Source organism: Panulirus ornatus, chromosome 9, assembly GCF_036320965.1.
Source record: "Panulirus ornatus isolate Po-2019 chromosome 9, ASM3632096v1, whole genome shotgun sequence".
NCBI lineage: Eukaryota > Metazoa > Arthropoda > Malacostraca > Decapoda > Palinuridae > Panulirus > Panulirus ornatus.
In genome coordinates, this window is record NC_092232.1 from 13,973,299 (window position 1) to 13,994,433 (window position 21,135).

At 43.8% G+C, this 21,135-nt stretch overlaps 1 protein-coding gene across 3 annotated transcripts in view; it reads right to left on the bottom strand.

Annotated features, from left to right (window-relative positions):
* Positions 1–21,135, bottom strand: part of ChAT (Choline acetyltransferase) — a 328,988-nt gene that overhangs the window by 59,961 nt on the left and 247,892 nt on the right. For 2 of the 3 annotated variants that reach the window (XM_071664725.1, XM_071664726.1), the window contains exons 3-5: positions 17,975–18,043; positions 13,516–13,691; positions 97–300 (exon numbers count right to left, since the gene is read on the bottom strand). In XM_071664725.1, the coding sequence (XP_071520826.1) occupies positions 97–300; positions 13,516–13,691; positions 17,975–18,032 (438 nt within the window). In that variant the 5' untranslated portion in view covers positions 18,033–18,043. The remainder of the gene's footprint in view (positions 1–96; positions 301–13,515; positions 13,692–17,974; positions 18,044–21,135) is intronic. The other variant, XM_071664727.1, reaches the window with a different exon arrangement.

Sequence of the window (21,135 nt, forward strand, 5' to 3'; positions counted from 1 at the left end):
TCCCTGCTCCTCTTCCTCCCTCTTTCCATTCCCCATCCCTCTGCCTCTCCCACCTCTCCCATCTCCCTCTCTCTCCCTCTCCCACGTCCTACTCACCCAGTTGTCCATGGTGTCGTGCCGTTTGATCAGTTCCTCCTGGATCTTCTCGCCGACGCCCCCCGGCTTGCCGAACTCGTCGACGGTGGCAGCAGCGTCGTGGTACTCTTCGTCCCTCAGCACCGGCCGTAGGTGGGTCAGGTACCAGGTCAGGGTGTGCCCCAGCGGTGGCACCGGCAGCTTGGGCACCAGCGGGTACTGCTGCTGGAGCAAGAAGGTCGAGGGTTAGTATGGGGGTCGAACCCACGGTCTGAGGTGAAGGTGAGAGTGAAGGTGAAGGTGAGAGTGATGATGAAAGTGAAGGTGATGGTGAAGGGTTATTAACTAAGAGGGTCGAAGCTGCAGTCTTAGGTGAAGGTGAGAGTGATGGTAAGGTGAAGGTGAGAGTGATGGTGAGGTGAAGGTGATGGTGAAGGTTTATTACCTCAGAGGGTCGAAGCTGCAGTCTTAGGTGAAGGTGAGAGTGATGGTGAGGTGAAGGTGAGAGTGATGGTAAGGTGAAGGTGAGAGTGATGGTGAATGGTTACCTAGAGATTCGAACCTCCAGTCTTGAGGTGTAGGTGAGTGATGGTGAGGCGAAGGTGAGAGTGATGGTGAGGTGAAGGTAACAGTGTAGGTGAAGGGTTACTGAGGTAGATATACGAAGGAATACAGACATCAACATTGTGCCGGGTCATTTCGAGGATACTGTGACCGTGGAAGAGATGAAGAACGTGGAGGGTAGTGTGGTAAGAGCAGACAAGCGAACGGAAGACTTAAGGAAAATACCTGTAAGATTTGTCCTTAACTAAGGATGTGTGAATAATGTGGGTCGTGGATCTGAGGCGAAGGAATTGTTAAGTGTCTATGGTGCTTCTACCCAACCACTTCGATTGATACGACATTCCATATGTTATCAATCCTATTAAAGAATTCTCTACCTTCTCATGTCTTCCCTAATAACTGTGACATGGTACATTTTAAAAGACAGGTTTTTTTTCACTTCGTTCAAAATTCGTCAATACATTCCCTCATCTCTTCTTTTTCCCTTTGATAATTCTCTCTATATTTCAATTAAACCTCGGCCTTGATGTCGACTTCTGTCCGCGACTGGAACCTCCAACCAAAAAAGAAAAAAGAAAATCTTATCGAGGATCAAAATCGTTTATGAACTACTCTGCTGTCATACGACTTTTGAAACTTTTTTTGCATGTTATCAAAGTTCGTCGGCTCATCATAGACCATCCCATTCATCCTCCTTTCTTACATACCACAAAACTACTTCATATATCCGTTCGCAAGCTCCACCCTCGCTCTTCATCTTTTGATACCTCTATACTTCCCCTTTTGATACCCTCCCCTTCTCTGCTGCTCCCTAGCCCCATCATGGAGAGGGGGAAAATAAAGAGGAAAAATGGGTGAGAAAAGACTAAAATATCTTGAGTGTTTCTATGGTTGCTTTCCATCACCTACAGACGGGCCTTCGTGGGACCTAACCTGCACACTTGGAGGAGTGGGAACGCTCCTTCATGGATGCAAGAGCTGGGAGGAGAGAGTTCACCACCTGCCAACGGCACTGACTAGAGAGGGGGAGAAATATGATAAAGACTCCCTCACCCACGACAGAGAGATGGTGAGGGCATAGCTCCCAGCATGATCCGGGGTTCATTACTCGACTGCTATGAAATTACAGTGGAACAAAATATCATGACATTCGAGCTTATATACCAGAGGTCATGCATGCCTCGCGCTGACCTCTCGTCCCGTCCGTGTCATGTGATGTATGAGAACCCACACAGGAGGTACGTATATATAGCTGGGGATTTATTGCTCTCGAGCTGGCTGATATGTGACGAGGTAGAAGGGTTACCACAGTTACTACTACTACTACTGTTACTGCTGTTACTACTACTACTACTGTTACTACTACTACTGTTACTACTACTACTACTACTACCATTACTACTACCATTACTGCTACTATCATTATTACTACTACTACTACTACTGCTTTTACTACTACTAATACTACTGTTACTACTACTACTACTACTACTACTGTTACTACTACTACTACTACCACCATTACTATTCAAAATTATGATAATAATGATAATAATAGTAATGATGATAATCAATGATAATAATAATACTAAGTTATATTCATAATGATAATATTGATAATAATAATAAAAAATGATAACAATAATAATAATGATAATAATAATAATAATAATAATAATAATAATGATAATAATAATGATAATAATGATGATAATAATAATAATATTGATAATGATAATAATAATGATAATAATGAGAATAATCATGATTTCCTCGTCTCTCACTAGCGCTCCCTCCCTAACCCGGGAAATCGCGAGTACGTGTGAAAATGAACGTGTGTGTGTGTATACCTTGGTCACGATGAGAGACGACGACCTTACACCAGCAGCAGGACGCACCAGATCGTGTGCTCCAACACGGCCAGCACCGACTACGCTGGTGGCTTAGGGAGGGACTTCAAGGACCATTCTGCCCGTTGCTCTTCGGGGACTTCGAACTCATGTCCTGACTTTATTTGTACTACTTCGGTGAGTTATCTTACGTTAGTTATCTTATCTTCAGACTGTCTTTAGAGTTATCTTTCAAAGGTGTACTTGAGGGGTGGGGGGGACTGTGTGACAAGGTCACTTTGACTATGCTGTATCTTAGTCGTCTTTTGCAACCACAAGGAGCTATCTTAGTTCTCCCGTACTACCACAAGGAGCTATTTTAGTTCTCTGATTTGTGGTTCGTGCTCCTAACCGTGACGCATTCAAGGGCCCGCCCAGGGTCGAGCAGCGCATAGGTTCGAATCGTGGTTGTGGCAGTCGGTCGGTCCACAGTCAACCCAGCTGTTCATCCACCCTTAGGGTTTGTGGCCTTAGTTAGGCCCTGCGTGTAAATCCAAGATGCAATCCTGGCTTCAGACTTTGAGTTCTCAAGTTTTCAAGTAACTCGCTGACCTTCAGACTTACAGACATCAACAGTCATTCAAGCTTTGCTCGCTCGAGAAGTAAGCGTACACACACACACACACACACACACACACACACACACACACACACACACACACGGAAGCCCCATTGATAAGTCTGGGTAATGGGGCCTTCGGTGAAGGCTGGGTCATGGGAGGGAGGAAAGGAGGAGGATAGGGGGAGGGAGTGGCAAGTCAGGGTTAATAAGACTTGAGTGAAGTCTGAATATTGGGACTTGGGTCGAGTCTGATTTACGGTGTTTGGATAAAGTCTGGGTCATGGGGGCTGCTCCGGTGATGCCTGGGTCATAATGGGGCTGGAGGAAAGTCAAGTAATGGGGCTAGGGTGAAGCTCTGGAAGGGAGAGAGAGAGAGAGAGAGAGAGAGAGAGAGAGAGAGAGAGAGAGAGAGAGAGAGAGAGAGAGAGAGAGCATATTTCCCACATCGCGTCTTCATTATACATTATCAGACTGAGTGATTGTGCTGGGGACTGACTGCTACTTTTTCGCTCGGAAGAAAACGGTCAGGGAGTTGGCGAAGCGGGGCGGGGCGGGGGGGAAGCGAGAGGTAAACAAATTGAAAAACAATGAAACAATGAGATGGAATTAAAGGAAGGAAGGGAGACGGGGAAAGAGGAAGAGAAGAGGTAGAGTAGAGAGAAGATGAAAGGGGGAAAGAATCACACTGGATAAAGAAAAAAGGAAAGAAGGAGGGAATTAGAGACAGAATGAAAGAAGAAAAAGAAGATAAATAGAAAAAAGAGAAGAAAATGATCTTCTACAGATACTGAAGAGAAAGAAGAAGAAGAGGAGGAGGAGGAAGACAATAAAGACGAAGAAAAAGAGAAAGACTTCATCTTCAACAGCACCTCGAGAATGTCTTCAAAAAAAAAACCCAATTTAACCTAAATAAACCAATCGAGTGAGTATTTCCCTCGTCCCCGGGCCTGGCCCATCACAACACACAGGACACAAACACCCTTATTATCGCTTACAAACATAACCCAACCCTACAAGAGGGGCCCATGCACCCCACGGACCATAGGAACCACGATGCCATGACTCGGTCCCATGATTCTCGACCTGAGGGGGAATCCGTGGCTTGCGTCCCCTCGTGAGGGCCCCCTCAGCTGACGGGTGTGTGTGTGGTAATTGGCAGACGTTTGAACAAGGGGAAGGAGGAGGAGGAGGAGGGAGCGGAGCAGCAGCGACGGGGCGAGGTGTTGGACAAATTGTTTCCTCTTCAACCAGGACGACGAGGTTCGACTCCCGGCTGCCTGTATAATGAAGACTGGAACCCACCCGGCCACACACACACACACACACACACACACACACACACACACCTGCCACACCCTCTGGTGGCACTTCGGGAGGGCGTTCTTGTGGAGATGAAAATGCACATCACCAGCGATTGGACTGGCATTTCCCCCAAAAGGACGATGCATCAGACCACGGCGTTGAAGGAGGCGGCCGAACCTCCCCTGTTTCACTCCACATTTTCTAGTTTGTATAGTGTTTTGTGTGAGGCTTTTAGGAGGAATGGATTGTGCTGGGTTATAAAATAGAGGGTAAGAGTTAATTCTATATTTTCCTCTCTCATTCATATATATATATATATATATATATATATATATATATATATATATATATATATATATATATATATATATATGATCACACTAGTCCGTGATGATAGTTATGAAGGTGAAATCGCAATTCGGTAGATCAGATAATGTTATTCAACATGTAATTATTCCATACATGTCTCACGGAGACAAATCGCATCATCACGTGCAAACAATTCATAAAGATTTTAAGAATTATTATCATCATTGTATCATCTTACCATTATTATTATTATTATTATTATTATTATTATTATCATTATCATCATCATCATCATCATCATTATTATTATCAGTATTATTATCATTAGTAGTAGAAGAAATATCATTAATATCTTATTTGATACATTATCATCATCATTATTATTACCACCACTATATAACATCATTATCATCATCATTGATATCATTTCTATCATCATCATCCTTCCAGATCATACCACCATTACCCACACAGCGTATACGTTGTAGTAGAAGGAACGCCTGGTCATTAATGGCAACATAACGAAACAAAAAAATAAAAGACAATCGCCCCTCCCCCCAATCCACCCGGGTCGTCTATACTTGTACTCGCCATACATATAAAGATGGAGCTATATACACGACAGTCATGTCATTTCCAACAGCATTTGGATTTCTAAAACGTCTGGCCGTCGACATTAACCCTATTTTATGGAACCTCTCTCGACATTTTGTGTGTCACGTAATCTCTGACGTTCTACGTCCAACCCTTGCATATACCTCACATTATAAGTACTTGAAGATGTACTTTAAGTAGAGTGTACTCATGTACCATGACAGTACCTGTGCCATTCACTGCTTGTGCTTCCAGTAGCAAGTGGATTCACTATAGTGAAAAATGCGAATGACATTACATAAGGATTACTAGAGACTAGCCACTCCTGAAGGTGCTAACGTCGAGAGCAAGATGTTGTGTCTTCGGCGAGGCTGTATCACTGACCGAGGTCAATGACAGTGAGGAACTATGTCTCGTCAAAGACCTACCTGCCTTAAGAGAAACCCACCTTACCCTGCTTCCGCGTGGAACGCAGTCTCTACGTCGCACGAACTCAAAAAAAGGGGTAACCTGGAGTTGTGGAACCAGTATGGCACATGGACGGGGGTACTCACCAGTTCAGTACCAATCAAGGATTGGACACTGCCAGTCCAATCGTGGGATTGGACACTGTCAGTCCAATCGTTGGATTGGACACTGTCGGTCCAATCGTGGGATTGGACACTGTCAGTCCAATCGTGGGATTGGACACTGCCAGTCCAATCGTGGGATTGGACACTGCCAGTCCAATCGTGGGTTTGGACACTGCCAGTCCAATCGTGGGATTGGACACTGCCAGTCCAATCGTGGGATTGGACACTGTCAGTCCAACCGTAGGTTTGGACACTGCCAGTCCAATCGTGGGATCATGACATAATAGCACCACTTTACGCCCAGGTTACCTCACTGAGGGTGGGTGTCTTCTGAGAGATGGGGTGTCGTACCTCTCCGTCAGGCTCCTGGGGACGCCCCTAGCAACGCCCTAGTGTAGCTACAGTCCTGCCTGACGGTGCACGAGGTGATTAAGCTCATGAGAACGTTCATAAGGGATAATGGCCTCTCCCGCCCCGCTGGGTGTGGGAAGTTTTTTAATTATGTAAGTACGCGTTGCTGGGGGGCTAATGGAGGGATGGATATGTGTGTGTGTGTGTGTGTGTGTGTGTGTGTGTGTGTTCACCTTACACCCTCTATGTAGAGGATTACTGGCCATCCTTTATGTTCCATTAACACTAAAGTAAATAGACTCATCTTCATATATTTACCTCTATACATTATAAGCCTAACAGCTTTGAACAAATCTATCATCATTATGTATTCGTTTCCTCCTCTTCATATTTTCCCCTCTCACTCGTCCTGTTCTCAAAACGTTTTTTTTATCTTCTATATTATATCTTGTCTCTCATTTCATATTCAAGATATGGACTCGATGTATATACATGTATGTATATATGTATAAACAGAAATATTCAGAGGTACAAATACACACACAGACACATACACACACAAAGAGAGGAGCGGGTGATGAACGGAATCAAACAGAGGAAGAAAACTGTAGATACTGACAGCTTTTACGAAGATGAAAACAGGGAAAATTTCAAGATAATCTGGTCACTTGAGAAGATGAGGAATTACACGAGTGTAGAACCCTACCCTCTCTTCCTTGCCACCATGAGACTGTACAAATACGTAACCACAACAAGTAATTACAAACACGTCAGTAACAAGTGTTGTAGAGGTAGCATCTCCCTCCAAGGTCCCTTGTGAGCGGAGCCCACTCGCCACTGCTGAATGTCAGAAGTTACTATGGAAGGAATCTATCCGAATTGGCATAGTGTTAACGTGCTTATACATGGTGGTTAAAATGATCAGAAAATCATATTCCCTCTCCATCTGATGTTCCATCCCTCTCTGAGTCAGACTTAATGGTATCGAATGCTGATCATATCCGTGGATAGGGAACGCCCTTTGTACAGTTCATGTAAATTCATACCTTCACACATTCAAAAGAAGCTACGTGTATATATATCTTTTCTTTCAAACTATTCGCCATTTCCCGCATTAGCAAGGTAGCGTTAAGAACAGAGGACTGGGCCTCTTAGGGAATATCCTCACCTGGCCCCCTTCTCTGTTCCTTCTTTTGAAAAAAAAAAAAATGAGGGGAGGATTTCCAGCCCCCTCGCTCCCATTTCATATATATATATATATATATATATATATATATATATATATATATATATATAACTAAATTACCAAGTTATATAGGGTTATTCAAGCCTCTGTATACCACACCAGACTTCTATATGTACCACGCCATTAGGTCATTTAATGATCCTTACGAAAACACATTATAACAGACAAAAGAATGACTCTAATGTTCCCATCGCTCACATGAACCAAAAAACCATGATTCATTAAGAGATTAATGATACTAATAAAGATAATCACCATAACTACTTCAGAGATAACTATAATCTACTGAGGCTAAAGGGGTCATTAAGATTAGCATCTGAAAAATTCGATATAGGAATAACTAATGGTAATTTCTGGTTAAAAGGAACGGAATACCTTTAAAGCGAGAGATATAACAGTAATTTCTGGTTAAAAGGAACGGAATACCTTTAAAGCGAGAGATATAACAGTAATTTCTGGTTAAAAGGAACGGAATACCTTTAAAGCTAGAGATAGATATAGAAATGAATGGCCAGCCACTCGCGGAACTTGCCGGCAAATTTCGCGATATACGACACGCCCGCGAAGTTAGACAATACTTAATGCCGTGGAATTAAAGAGATTAAATGATAATTGAAGTTTCCCAGGAGGTGGAAATTAGCATGGACTGAAGGAGGTACATGTATATCCAGTTACGTAAAGTAGGTAATCTGAGACACACACATACACACACCCACACACACACACACACCTACACACACACACACACACACACACACACACACACACACACCCACACACACACACACACCCACACACACACACACACACACACACACACACACACACACACACACACACACACCTACCCACCCACACATACACACACATACACACACATACCTACCCACACACACACACACACACACACACACACACACACACACACACCCGTGTCTGGTCTGGGGCCCAGCTTGGTGGCGGTAAAGGCATTTCTGTGTTTGGCTGACTTGGGTGTACTGTTGTTTACTGCCGAGAGAGAGAGAGAGAGAGAGAGAGAGAGAGAGAGAGAGAGAGAGAGAGAGAGAGAGAGAGAGAGGTGTTAGAATGGGTGGATGTATAAGAGAAAGAAAACGGGTAGAAAGAATGAGGGAGAGAGAAAAGGGAGATATTAGAATAGACAAAATACATGAGAGAGAGAGAGAGAGAGAGAGAGAGAGAGAGAGAGAGAGAGAGAGAGAGAGAGAGAGAGAGAGAGACCACGTTTCGGAGGGACATCTTGTATTCCACTGTATCAAAACAGATGTCTCAACCTATATCTGTACGTGGCCAGTAGAACGATAACCCAATAAACCCACAATGGTCCTCCAGTCAATAAACCAGTACCACGGAAATTTCATTACCACGGGAAATTCATGAATATATAATAAACAAATATATAATTACACGTGTAAACTTAAGTTCTGATGAGACAAAGACCATCTTAGACTACGTGGAAGACCATCTTAGACTACGTGGGAAGCCATCAGACCACTAGATGGTACGGTAGTAAACCAGGTCATTGATAGGCAAAGAAGTAAACCACAAGGAAGGTAAACCACGAAGTGAATCAACCATGAAACCAGTAAACCAATAAAAGGGTAAACCCGGGAAATCAATTAGCTAATCAGACCAGAAACAGACCAATAAACCAAATGAAATTGGAACACTTAGAATACGAAATTCTTAAAACACTTTGTGGAAAAGTAAGGATGCAGGTAATAAACCATTTATCTAAGCTCGGAATATATCAACAAACCAAATAATACGTAACCCAACATACCAACCAATTATCAAATATGATGAAGGAACATGTTGAAGTATATCCAAATATTGAAGTACACTCCTAAGGGAATTAACGACCAATTCAGAATAACAAGAAATACAAAGATAACGATCCTGATATAAAACCTTTCTTTTGGTCAAATAAACCACGAAACAATTAAACCATTAAACCCATGGGTGGCAAGGGGGGGGTGGGTTGAAAGGGGGGGTTAGCTTTGGTCTGCCGTGGTGCAACGCTGGCCTCTTCCGCCTCGCTAGTTCACCCGGGCCGACCTAACAAGCAGGGTTCAGCCTACCATTAACTACACCCTCCAAGCTAACTAACTAACTAACTGCTAGTTAGGTAAGCTAACTAACTAACCAACTAACTGCTAGTTAGGTTTTTTCTTCTACCAAGTCACATAAGGCTACTGAGTGTGGAGGGTAATATGGTCGAGTGTCAATGGTTGGTGAGAGATAAGGGGGGACATCACTGAGAGAGAGAGAGAGAGAGAGAGAGAGAGAGAGAGAGAGAGAGAGAGAGAGAGAGAGAGAGAGAGAGAGAGAGAGGTGTGTATGGAGTCAGTACGAGCCTGGCGTTTGTAGATGAATCAGATGAACAGCGGCTTGGTGCTGGCTGGGGTTGACTGGGATCTCCCCACGCTAACCAGTGTGAACCCCCATGCATCATCGTGTCTCGTGTTCTCTGCCTGCCTCACATTGCCTCACACCCTGACGACGTGTCTCGTGTTCTCTGCCTGCCTCACACTGCCTCACACCCTGACGACGTGTCTCGTGTTCTCTGCCTGCCTCACACTGCCTCACACCCTGACGACGTGTCTCGTGTTCTCTGCCTGCCTCACACTGCCTCACACCCTGACGACGTGTCTCGTGTACTCTGCCTGCCTCACACTGCCTCACACCCTAACGACGTGTCTCGTGTTCTCTGACTGCCTCACACCCTGACGACGTGTCTCGTGTTCTCTGCCTGCCTCACACTGCCTCACACACCCTGACACACACAGACCTGATAACCACAACAAACCGCAAACACTTGTGTACCCAACCGACCAGCTCAGTGAGGAGGAGGAAACCCTCGCGTTGGGTGTGGGTCCAACTGCCCATCCCAGGGTACGAACCTGGGTTGACCCGTGTGTGAACGATAACCATCACCACTACACACACCCACACACACACACACACACGGAAGCCCAGCTCTTTAAGGCGAGGAAAAGAATATATGTCCTCGACTCTATAGGGAGTAACCAGTCTCTGGCGTACGCTGGAATATCCCTCAATAGAGCATTTCAGGGTGATGGATAATGGAGAGCAAGGCTTCGTGGCAGGAGGAGGTCAGATGGTTGAAGACTTGTATATGGTGGAAACTGGGAAGGGGGAAGAAAATACATGAGATGCAAAGGTAGAAATCGACACATAAAGTTGTCTGCTTCACACACGGGAGCGAATGGTCTTTGGAAGATGTAATGTTCATTTTCGTTCGAATAATATCATAGTGAGGTGTTTTGGAATAGGAATAAACCTCAAGGAAATAAAAGAAAAATATGAAAAGAATCAAAGAAACTTGAAATTTAATTGTAGAGGGATAGTCATAAGACTGCAGTAGTAGCAGCAGACACAGAAAGTAGCAGCAGAAGCAGAAGTAGAGGCAGAAGTAACGGTAGCAGGAGCAGCAGGAGCAGCAGAAGCGACGGAAATAGCAGTAACAGTGGCACCAACAGAAAAAGCGGAAGCAAAAGCAGAAGCCACGGCAAGAGCAGCAAACAGTAAAAAAAAAAAGTGTAACAGTTGAAGCAGCAGCAACGGCAGACCCAGCAACGGAAAAGCAAATACATCAACAGAAGCAACAACAGAAATACAGCAGAATCAGCAGGTGCTGAGACAGCAAAACAATCAGGAGCAATAGTCTCGCTAGCTGTTAATTGTGGTGGTGGTGGTTATAGTGGTGATTGGTTAGGGGTTGGTTGGTGGTTGGTGGTGGTGTGGTTGCTGTGCAATGAACGCTACAGAAGACAAGGTTCAGTGGTTAGTACAGCTTACTTGATCTGCTGGTTCACTTAAGACGAAACAACCGAACTGTGTGTGGTTGATAAACCAAATACCAACGAAATGATCAAATTTATTTCTTTGTCTGTGAGGTTAAGCCCCCGAGCACGACGGTATGACCCTTGGGTATGATGGTCTGGCACCCTTAGGAGTCAGGTGGTATATATATATATATATATATATATGTATGAATACGAGTATATATAATAGAACCATGGAAGCGGAAGTAAGTCATAGGGTGGGTGAGGGGGCGGAGGTTCTGGGAGCACTGAAGAATGTGTGGAGAAAGAGATCGTTATCTGGAAGGGCGAGAATGAAGAATAGTAGTCTCAACAATGTTGTATGGATGTGAAGCATGGGTTGTAGATGAGAATGTGCCGAGGAGGGAGGAAGATATGCATAAGGTGATCTGATCGACTATATAACAAAAGGGTAAGAGAGAAGTGTGGTGATAAAACGCATGTGGTTGAGAGAGCAGAAGAGGGTGTGCTGAAATGGTTTGGACATATGGCGTGAGTGAGTGAGTGAGTGAGGAGAGGTGTACAAGGAGGATTATGTGTCAGAGGTGGAGGGAACAAGAGAGCATTGGGTCAATATTGCAGATAGAAGGAGGGAGTGATAAAGATCATGAGTGATCGGGGCCTGAATATGCAGAAGGTTAAAAGGCGTGCTCGGGATAGAATTAATTGGACTTGTGTGGTATATGAGGGTCGACGTGTTTTAAAAGGCCTGAAGCAAGGTATGCCAAACAACCGGGGTGAACTATGGAAACGTATGTGGGGCCTGGATGTGGATAGGGAGCTGTGGTTTCGGTGCATTACTCATGACAGCTAGAGAATGGATGATGTGAGCGAATGCTGCCTTTCTTCGTCTGTTCCTGGCGCTAATTTACTAACGCGGGAAACGACAATTATGTATGAAACAAAAGAATATATATATATATATATATATATATATATATATATATATATATATATATATATATATATATATACAGAGTTAAGCCGCCATTATGCTCATCTAAAGCCAACCACTAATAGGGAACCGTTGACCCGAAACACGTCGAGGACGTGTTCAGAAACACTTCTCTACACCGGCTTGAGTTTGTTTACACAGCCGTGGGCCCGACTCGTGTGTGTGTGTGTGTGTGTGTGTGTGTGTGTGTGTGTGTGTAACCGCACTTCACGCACACGGCAGCCGAGTGTCATACATCTACATTAGCTCAGGGCATGGGTGGCAGAGGGCAGGAGTGGCGCGGGTATGGCCGAGTGAGGCTGAACTGATGATGAAAGGTGATGTTAGGGGAGGGCGGAGTAGCTGGTGGGCAGAGAGAGAGAGAGAGAGAGAGAGAGAGAGAGAGAGAGAGAGAGAGAGAGAGAGAGAGAGAGAGAGAGAGAGGAGTGTATAGAGAGGAGAAGCCTGATATCAAAGGAGGTGGGAAAAAAGGCAAGGTAAAAACGTATGGTAAGGGAGATGAAAAAAAAAGGGGGGGTTAAATGGTCCCCCCTTTGAAATAAATCAGAACGCCGATCGAGAATTTAGAAATTCCTAATTTCTTTTGAGGTTGTTTGCCTTGTGCACAGCAGTACCGTAACTGCATCAGATCTCCCGCTGGTATTTTGAGAACATCAGAGAGACAGAATAATGCAAAGAAAAAAAAAAGTGGAAATAATCAAGTGTGTGTGTGTGTGGTTCTCAAAAAACAGAACTGTTTACAACACTGCACCACTGACAAACAATGCATGACCGAAAACCTGTTCTGTCTTTGGTCTTTGGTTCCTGTTGGTCCTTCTGGATTTGTTTGAGGGCGTCAGAAACCTGAACCAAAGACCTGGACGCTGTTCCTGTGGGGTCTCCAGCCAGTCAGACCACAGAGACACAGCAAGAGGCCAGGAGGAAGTGGTGGTTGTGGCGCAAGGGTTAGCCTGCGTGTACACACATCATCACAAGACTGTTAGAGACGCCTCCAATGGATTCTGATCATAATTGTCTTTACATGAAGAGTGATCTTGATGGACACATGGAAACTTGACTGATCATCAATATCATCTCTCTCTGGTATAGCAGTGTCTTGATATATTACAGCTAATCATCAAATAAAACAGATAAACGTCTCGATAAACGTCCTATGTATCGAGTGCCATGCAAGGAAGGAGTACACAGTAAACACACCTCCACACGACGCATAGGAAAGATTTCACTTACCGAGACTTGTGGCTTCTCGTCCATGGTGGAGGCCTTAGAGGACGCTCTTGACCTTGGCTGGAAGGCCCTTGGGGGCTGGGGGGACAAGGACAGCCCTTCGTTAGGTGAGGCCCTCGAAGGTGATCCTGGGGGCGTGGAGATGGTCCCTGACCACGACACCCACCGGGAGAGGTATCCTGAAGGAGGGAGACAGACGGTGTGACGCTTGTAAAAACACAGCAGTCCCCTCTGGAGTCTGGAGTTTGATCATTTTAAGCACAAGTTCTTCACCTGGATTTCGTCAGCGATTATAGATCCTCCTTCGTGACGAAGATCATCGGAACTTCTAATAAAGAAAATGATTCTCCATCAACTAACGTGTAACAAACTACGTAAGGAAGATAACAGAGGACAGTGAAGGGAGGATGGTTCACTTATAACTAGTGAGATATACTGAGAGAGAGAGAGAGAGAGAGAGAGAGAGAGAGAGAGAGAGAGAGAGAGAGAGAGAGAGAGAGAGAGAGAGACCTCCCTCCCCCTGCCAGAGGGATGATACTATCTCAATAAAGACTGATTGGCTGACAGGCAGGCAGGCTGGCTGACTGGGCCGTGTTGGTCATTAAGGTGACAAGATGTGATGTTGTGTGGGTAATGGCTTTCTTCCCAGGTCTTACCCTGGCATTACTTACGAGGGGCAGGAAGATATACAGATAGAGACACAGATTCATGTTGTTTAAAAGACCGAGAGAGATAGATAGAAAAATGAATCACTATATATATTCATATTTTTTTTTTTTTTTTTTTATACCTCGTCGCTGTCTCCCGCGTTTGCGAGGTAGCGCAAGGAAACAGACGAAAGAAATGGCCCAACCCCCCCCCCCCCCCATACACATGTACATACACACGTCCACACACGCAAATATACATACCTACACAGCTTTCCATGGTTTACCCCGGACGCTTCACATGCCTTGATTCAATCCACTGACACCACGTCAACCCCTGTATACCACATCGCTCCAATTCACTCTATTCCTTGCCCTCCTTTCACCCTCCTGCATGTTCAGGCCCCGATCACACAAAATCCTTTTCACTCCATCTTTCCACCTCCAATTTGGTCTCCCTCTTCTCCTCGTTCCCTCCACCTCCGACACATATATCCTCTTGGTCAATCTTTCCTCACTCATTCTCTCCATGTGCCCAAACCATTTCAAAACACCCTCTTCTGCTCTCTCAACCACGCTCTTTTTATTTCCACACATCTCTCTTACCCTTACGTTACTTACTCGATCAAACCACCTCACACCACACATTGTCCTCAAACATCTCATTTCCAGCACATCCATCCTCCTGCGAACAACTCTAACCATAGCCCACGCCTCGCAACCATACAACATTGTTGGAACCACTATTCCTTCAAACATACCCATTTTTGCTTTCCGGGATAATGTTCTCGACTTCCACACATTTTTCAAGGCTCCCAAAATTTTCGCCCCCTCCCCCACCCTATGATCCACTTCCGCTTCCATGGTTCCATCCGCTGCCAGATCCACTCCCAGATATCTAAAACACTTCACTTCCTCCAGTTTTTCTCCATTCAAACTCACCTCCCAATTGACTTGACCCTCAACCCTACTGTACCTAATAATCTTGCTCTTATTCACATTTACTCTTAACTTTCTTCTTCCACACACTTTACCAAACTCCGTCACCAGCTTCTGCAGTTTCTCACATGAATCCGCCACCAGCGCTGTATCATCAGCGAACAACAACTGACTCACTTCCCAAGCTCTCTCATCCCCAACAGACTTCATACTTGCCCCTCTTTCCAAGACTCTTGCATTTACCTCCCTAACAACCCCATCCATAAACAAATTAAACAACCATGGAGACATCACACACCCCTGCCGCAAACCTACATTCACTGAGAACCAATCACTTTCCTCTCTTCCTACACGTACACATATATATATATATATATATATATATATATATATATATATATATATATATATATATATATATATATATATATATATGTATATATATATATGTGTGTGTGAGAGAGGAAGAGTGGAAAGTGAGAGAATAGCAATAATCCTTTTCACCAAAGAGTTTCATCATGAAAAACAAAGAACACAATGTGTTCGAAATGGTAATTATCTTCTGTGATGATCATTTTCTTCCTAGGGGAAGAATTTAATTGCATTAAAGAAAATTCTCATTCACTAAAAAGAAAAAAAAAAGAAAAAACCTTCTTAACATGGCTCAATTAATTACTTATGCTAATTAAAATGTCGCGTCTTAAAAAAAAAAAAAAAAAAGAAGTTAAACCTTGGATATCCCTGGCACAAAGTAACCTCATTCCACTGACCTCTTTGAAGAGTAATCCGGGGTTTAATCAGGGGACTCAGTAAATCCAGCAGGCAACGTAATCCTCTGTAATCCTTTTGTATAACTTGATTACAGCGGTTAAACATTGAGATAAAGTTTAAAGTTTCGCAGACTTCCATAACTTTACAAGCATTACGTGTGTGTGTGTGTGTCTATAAATACATATATATATATATATATATATATATGTTGGAAAGGATCACAATTTGGCGCGTGATCAAGATATCCCTATGAGTCCACGGGGAAAATGAAACACGAAAAGTTCCCAAGTGCACTTTCGTGTAATAATCACATCATCAGGGGAGACACAAGAGAGAAATATAACAGTCAGTTGATATACATCGAAGAGACGAAGCTAGGACATCCATTTGGTAAACATGTGAATCACATGTTTACCAAATGGCGTCCTAGCTTCGTCTCTTCGATGTATATCAACTGACTGTTATATTTCTCTCTTGTGTCTCCCCTGATGATGTGATTATTACACGAAAGTGCACTTGGGAACTTTTCGTGTTTCATTTTCCCCGTGGAGTCATAGGAACATATATATATATATATATATATATATATATATATATACATATATATATATATATATATATATATATATATATATATATATATATATATATATATATCGTTGACATGCTGGGTAATACACACCAATACGTGGGTAAAGTTACGGGAAGTGAAACACACAGTTACGAACACCAGAAGAACACTACAGCAAGCTCTTACGAACACGAAGGCAAAGACTTACTCTACATCACTGTGAACTCAGGCTCCTCAAGTGTGCCAAGACTTGTGAATTACATTATCCAACACACACGCCAGCAAATGTTGTGTGTGTGACTATTTACACTCCTAAACTAGAAAATGCTTGGAATATTGACTTTTCCAACGATTCATTACAAGGGAAATTGATGACTTTTTGACACTATTGATGATACAGTGATGCAAAGGAAGTAAAGCAATACAAAAAAGATTGCAAATAAATGTAAGCGAGAGTTTAGAATAAAAAAAAATGGCAGCGGTTTTTAAAGGTACGCGTGAGTATAGTAAGAGTACACATAGTGGGAATGGCCTCGTATACGTGTGAATATATAGCAAATCTGCAGCTGGGAGGAGCTGGGCTCATGTGTATATTGCAAGAATAACACCAAGGTAATTGTCGATAAAGTTAACATCCAAAAAGATGAACCAAACAAGTTACCTTGGTGTATATATATATATATATATATATATATATATATATATATATATATATATATATATATATATATATATATATGTATATATATATATATATATATATATATATATATATATATATATATATATATATATATATATATATATATATATATATATATATATATATCAAAAGCCGTCCAGAAGTAGCAGGAAAACATACTGGCCATTACGAAGAAGCTTTGTTTACAGGAGGTAATTAGTCAGAAAAGAAACATTAAGTTGTAATTTATACATTTTCATACATTATACAACAATGAAGGGCGACAGCCACATACATCGGGCGTCAAAGTCATGCTGTTGTATACCCAGGGCTCAGCAGAACTGCTGGAGGGGAACACACAATGGGGCAGTGTGTACGTGTGTGTGTGTGTTCGTGTGTGTGTGTGTGTGTGTGTGTGTACGTACATACGTGCGTGTGTGTGTACGTACGTACGTGTGTGGGTGTGTGTGTACGTACATACGTGTGTGTGTGTATGTGCGTGTGTGTGTACGTACTTACGTGTGTGTATGTGTGTGTGTTTGCTTTTGTGAGTGTGTGTGCTTTTACGTACGTGAATTTGTGCACGTGTCTCTATGTCTACATGTACGTGTATGTGTATGTTGGCAAGTGTATATACGCACGCCCACACGCGCCCTACCATCTATCATCTCTGTTCCTAAATACATCCAAATAAACACGACAAAATGTGCTTAAAGAATAGGGTGCAAAGAGGTGATACATTCCCCCCATATGAGAGGTGTGCATAAAGGCGGTATTCTCTTGGCATGATGAGGGGTGCATAAAGGTGGTATTATTATTATCATTATTATTATTCCCTTAACAATGACTTACGGTGACCCATCGCTGTGTATCTGCTGAGTCTGCTGGGGGATGGTTGTGGGGAAGACATCGTGGCCACGCCTGGAAAAAAAAATACGTCAGGTATGGGGAGGGGAAAAAAATACGTCAGGTATGGGGAGGGAAAGAAAATATGTCAGGTATGGGGAGGGGAAATAATACGTCAGGTATGGGGATGGGAAAGAAAATACGTCAGGTATGGGGAGGGGAAAAAAATACGTCAGGTATGGGGAGGGGAAAAAATACGTCAGGTATGGGGAGGGGAAAAAATACGTCAGGTATGGGGAGGGAAAGAAAATACGTCAGGTATGGGGAGGGGAAATAATACGTCAGGTATGGGGAGGGAAAGAAAATACGTCAGGTATGGGGAGGGGAAAAAATACGGCAGGTATGGGGAGGGGAAAAAAATACGTCAGGTATGGGGAGAGAAAAAAATACGTCAGGTATGGGGAGGGGAAAAAATACGTCAGGTATGGGAAGGGGAAAATAATACGTCAGGTATGGGGAGGGGAAAATAATACGTCAGGTATGGGGAGGGGAAGAAAAAAAGAGCGAGAGGAAATAACTGTCAAATATACGTCATACCAAAAGTTTCCTTTACAACGATGTTGTTTGCTGAAAACAAACTTTTGTGAGCACTATGGCATAGCCTTGTCTACGATGGTCGGGTCGTTAACGTAGCCTTTAAGGTCAGAGGACAAGCCATCATGATGCCTTGTGGTTGTACCGTCGTGTTCAAGGGTCGTACCTTCGTGTTCAAGGGTCGTGCCGTCGTGTTCAAGGGTCGCACCGTAGAGTTCAAGGGTCGTACCGTCGTGTTCAAGGGTCGTACCTTCGTGCTCAAGGGTCTTACCGTCGTGGTCAAGGGTCTTACCGTCGTGGTCAAGGGTTGTACCGTCGTGCTGAAGGGTCGTACCGTCCGTGCTCAAGGGTCGTACTCAGGGGGCGCACCGTCGTGTTCAAGGGTCGTACCGTCGTGCTCAAGGGTCGTACTCAGGGGTCGTACCGTCCGTGTTCAAGGGTCGTACCGTCCGTGTTCAAGGGTCGTACCGTCCGTGCTCAAGGGCCGTACCGTCCGTGTTCAAGGGTCGTAACGTCCGTGCTCAAGGGTCTTACCGTCGTGGTCAAGGGTTGTACCGTCGTGCTGAAGGGTCGTACCGTCCGTGCTCAAGGGTCGTACTCAGGGGGCGCACCGTCGTGTTCAAGGGTCGTACCGTCGTGCTCAAGGGCCGTACTCAGGGGCCGTACCGTCCGTGCTCAAGGGTCGTACCGTCCGTGCTCAAGGGTCGTACCGTCCGTGCTCAAGGGCCGTACCGTCCGTGCTCAAGGGTCGTACCGTCCGTGTTCAAGGGCCGTACCGTCCGTGTTTAAGGGCCGTACCGTCCGTGCTCAAGGGTCGTACCGTCCGTGTTCAAGGGCCGTACCGTCCGTGCTCAAGGGCCGTACCGTCCGTGCTCAAGGGTCGTACCGTCCGTGCTCTAGGAGATTATCTATCATGGTCGACAGAACTGTAAAGTCTTCAAACAACAATAATTAATAATCTGCTTTCATTACAAACTTGTATTCACACACACGTTCCTCCATCCTTGCGACGATACACCTCACCTCATACCCATCTTCACACACACGTGTGAGCACTTCTCTACCTTCATTCTACCTTGAACAAAATACGTGCGAAAGATGATTCAAGATAATGATATGCAATGGATGACTAAGGGTGATAATCATCCGCTCCTTAGAATATCTGCCTTAACCCTTCCCCTGGACCAAGACACCGATGAATGATATCATACTGAAAATACAGCTGTTACGTCGTCCCATAATGGAGGTGATGTTTGTGTGTTGATCTGCATCAGCTCTGGTACACACACACACACACACACACACACACACACACACACCCAGGCGGGAATGTCAGAACTAAAAGTTTCTAGGTATGATATACTAATGGTAAAGGGAAGAATGCCACTTGATATTTCCAATACTTTCTATATCATTTCTGATATATATATATATATATATATATATATATATATATATATATATATATATATATATATATATATATATATATATATATATGTTGGAAAGGATCACAATTTTGCGCGTGATCAAGATATTCCTATGAAAGTGCACTTGGGAACTTTTCGTGTTTCATTTTCCCCGTGGACTCATAGGAATATAAATATTAATATATATATATATATATATATATATATATATATATATATATATATATATATATATATATATATATATATATAAAACGCGAGAAAAGGGTTTTCATATCTTAACAATAACTTTATGAAGGGACCGAGCTCCGAGTCTTGACGAAGCTTCATTTTGCCTCCATTCTGAGCGGCGGGTCCCCGGAAGTTTCGTAATTTGGCCACAGCGCGGCGCTGCCTGCACGCCGACCCGCACCGCCTACTTAATGCACATACGTTATCATAGTGATTTCCCCCAGGCGTTGGCAAGCGATGGTGCGAAAGGAAGAAGGATGGACGGATGAAGAGAGAGAGAGAGAGAGAGAGAGAGAGAGAGAGAGAGAGAGAGAGAGAGAGAGAGAGAGAGAGAGAGAGAGAGAGAGGTGGCCCCTCCGGATAATGAGATGGTGTTCATTTATCGCTCAACTTGACAATGTTTACCTTTTACATTAGCGAGAGGGAGGGGGAAGGAAGGAAGGAGGGAGGGAGGAGAAGAGGAGGAGGAGGAAGAGGGAAGGATGATAATGATGGGGAAAGGGGTGAAGAAAAAAAGAAATGGGAGGGAAGAAACAGAGTAAAGGAAGAGTAATGAGAGACTAAGGTTAAAAGGGGAGAAAAAAAAAAAGAAATTTGCTTAAACATGAAATATGATACAATTACGTAAAGGTACTGGGGTCCGCCATCATCCAACCCCTTCCCTTCCATTCCCTTTCCCTTTCCCCCCTTTCCCAACCTCCACCGCCACTCTATATATCTCCCCCACACCTGTCCCCTTCCAGCCCCAGCTACTGTTTATCTCGAACCCCCTATTCCCATTCCCAGTACACCTACCTAGCCCGATTCTCATTCCTAGTAAACTTCCGTGGCCCCATTCCTATTCCTAGCTCCATTTCGCCCTCAGGTCACCTGAGTTCCCCTATTCCCATTCCAAGCGCATCTACCTGGACC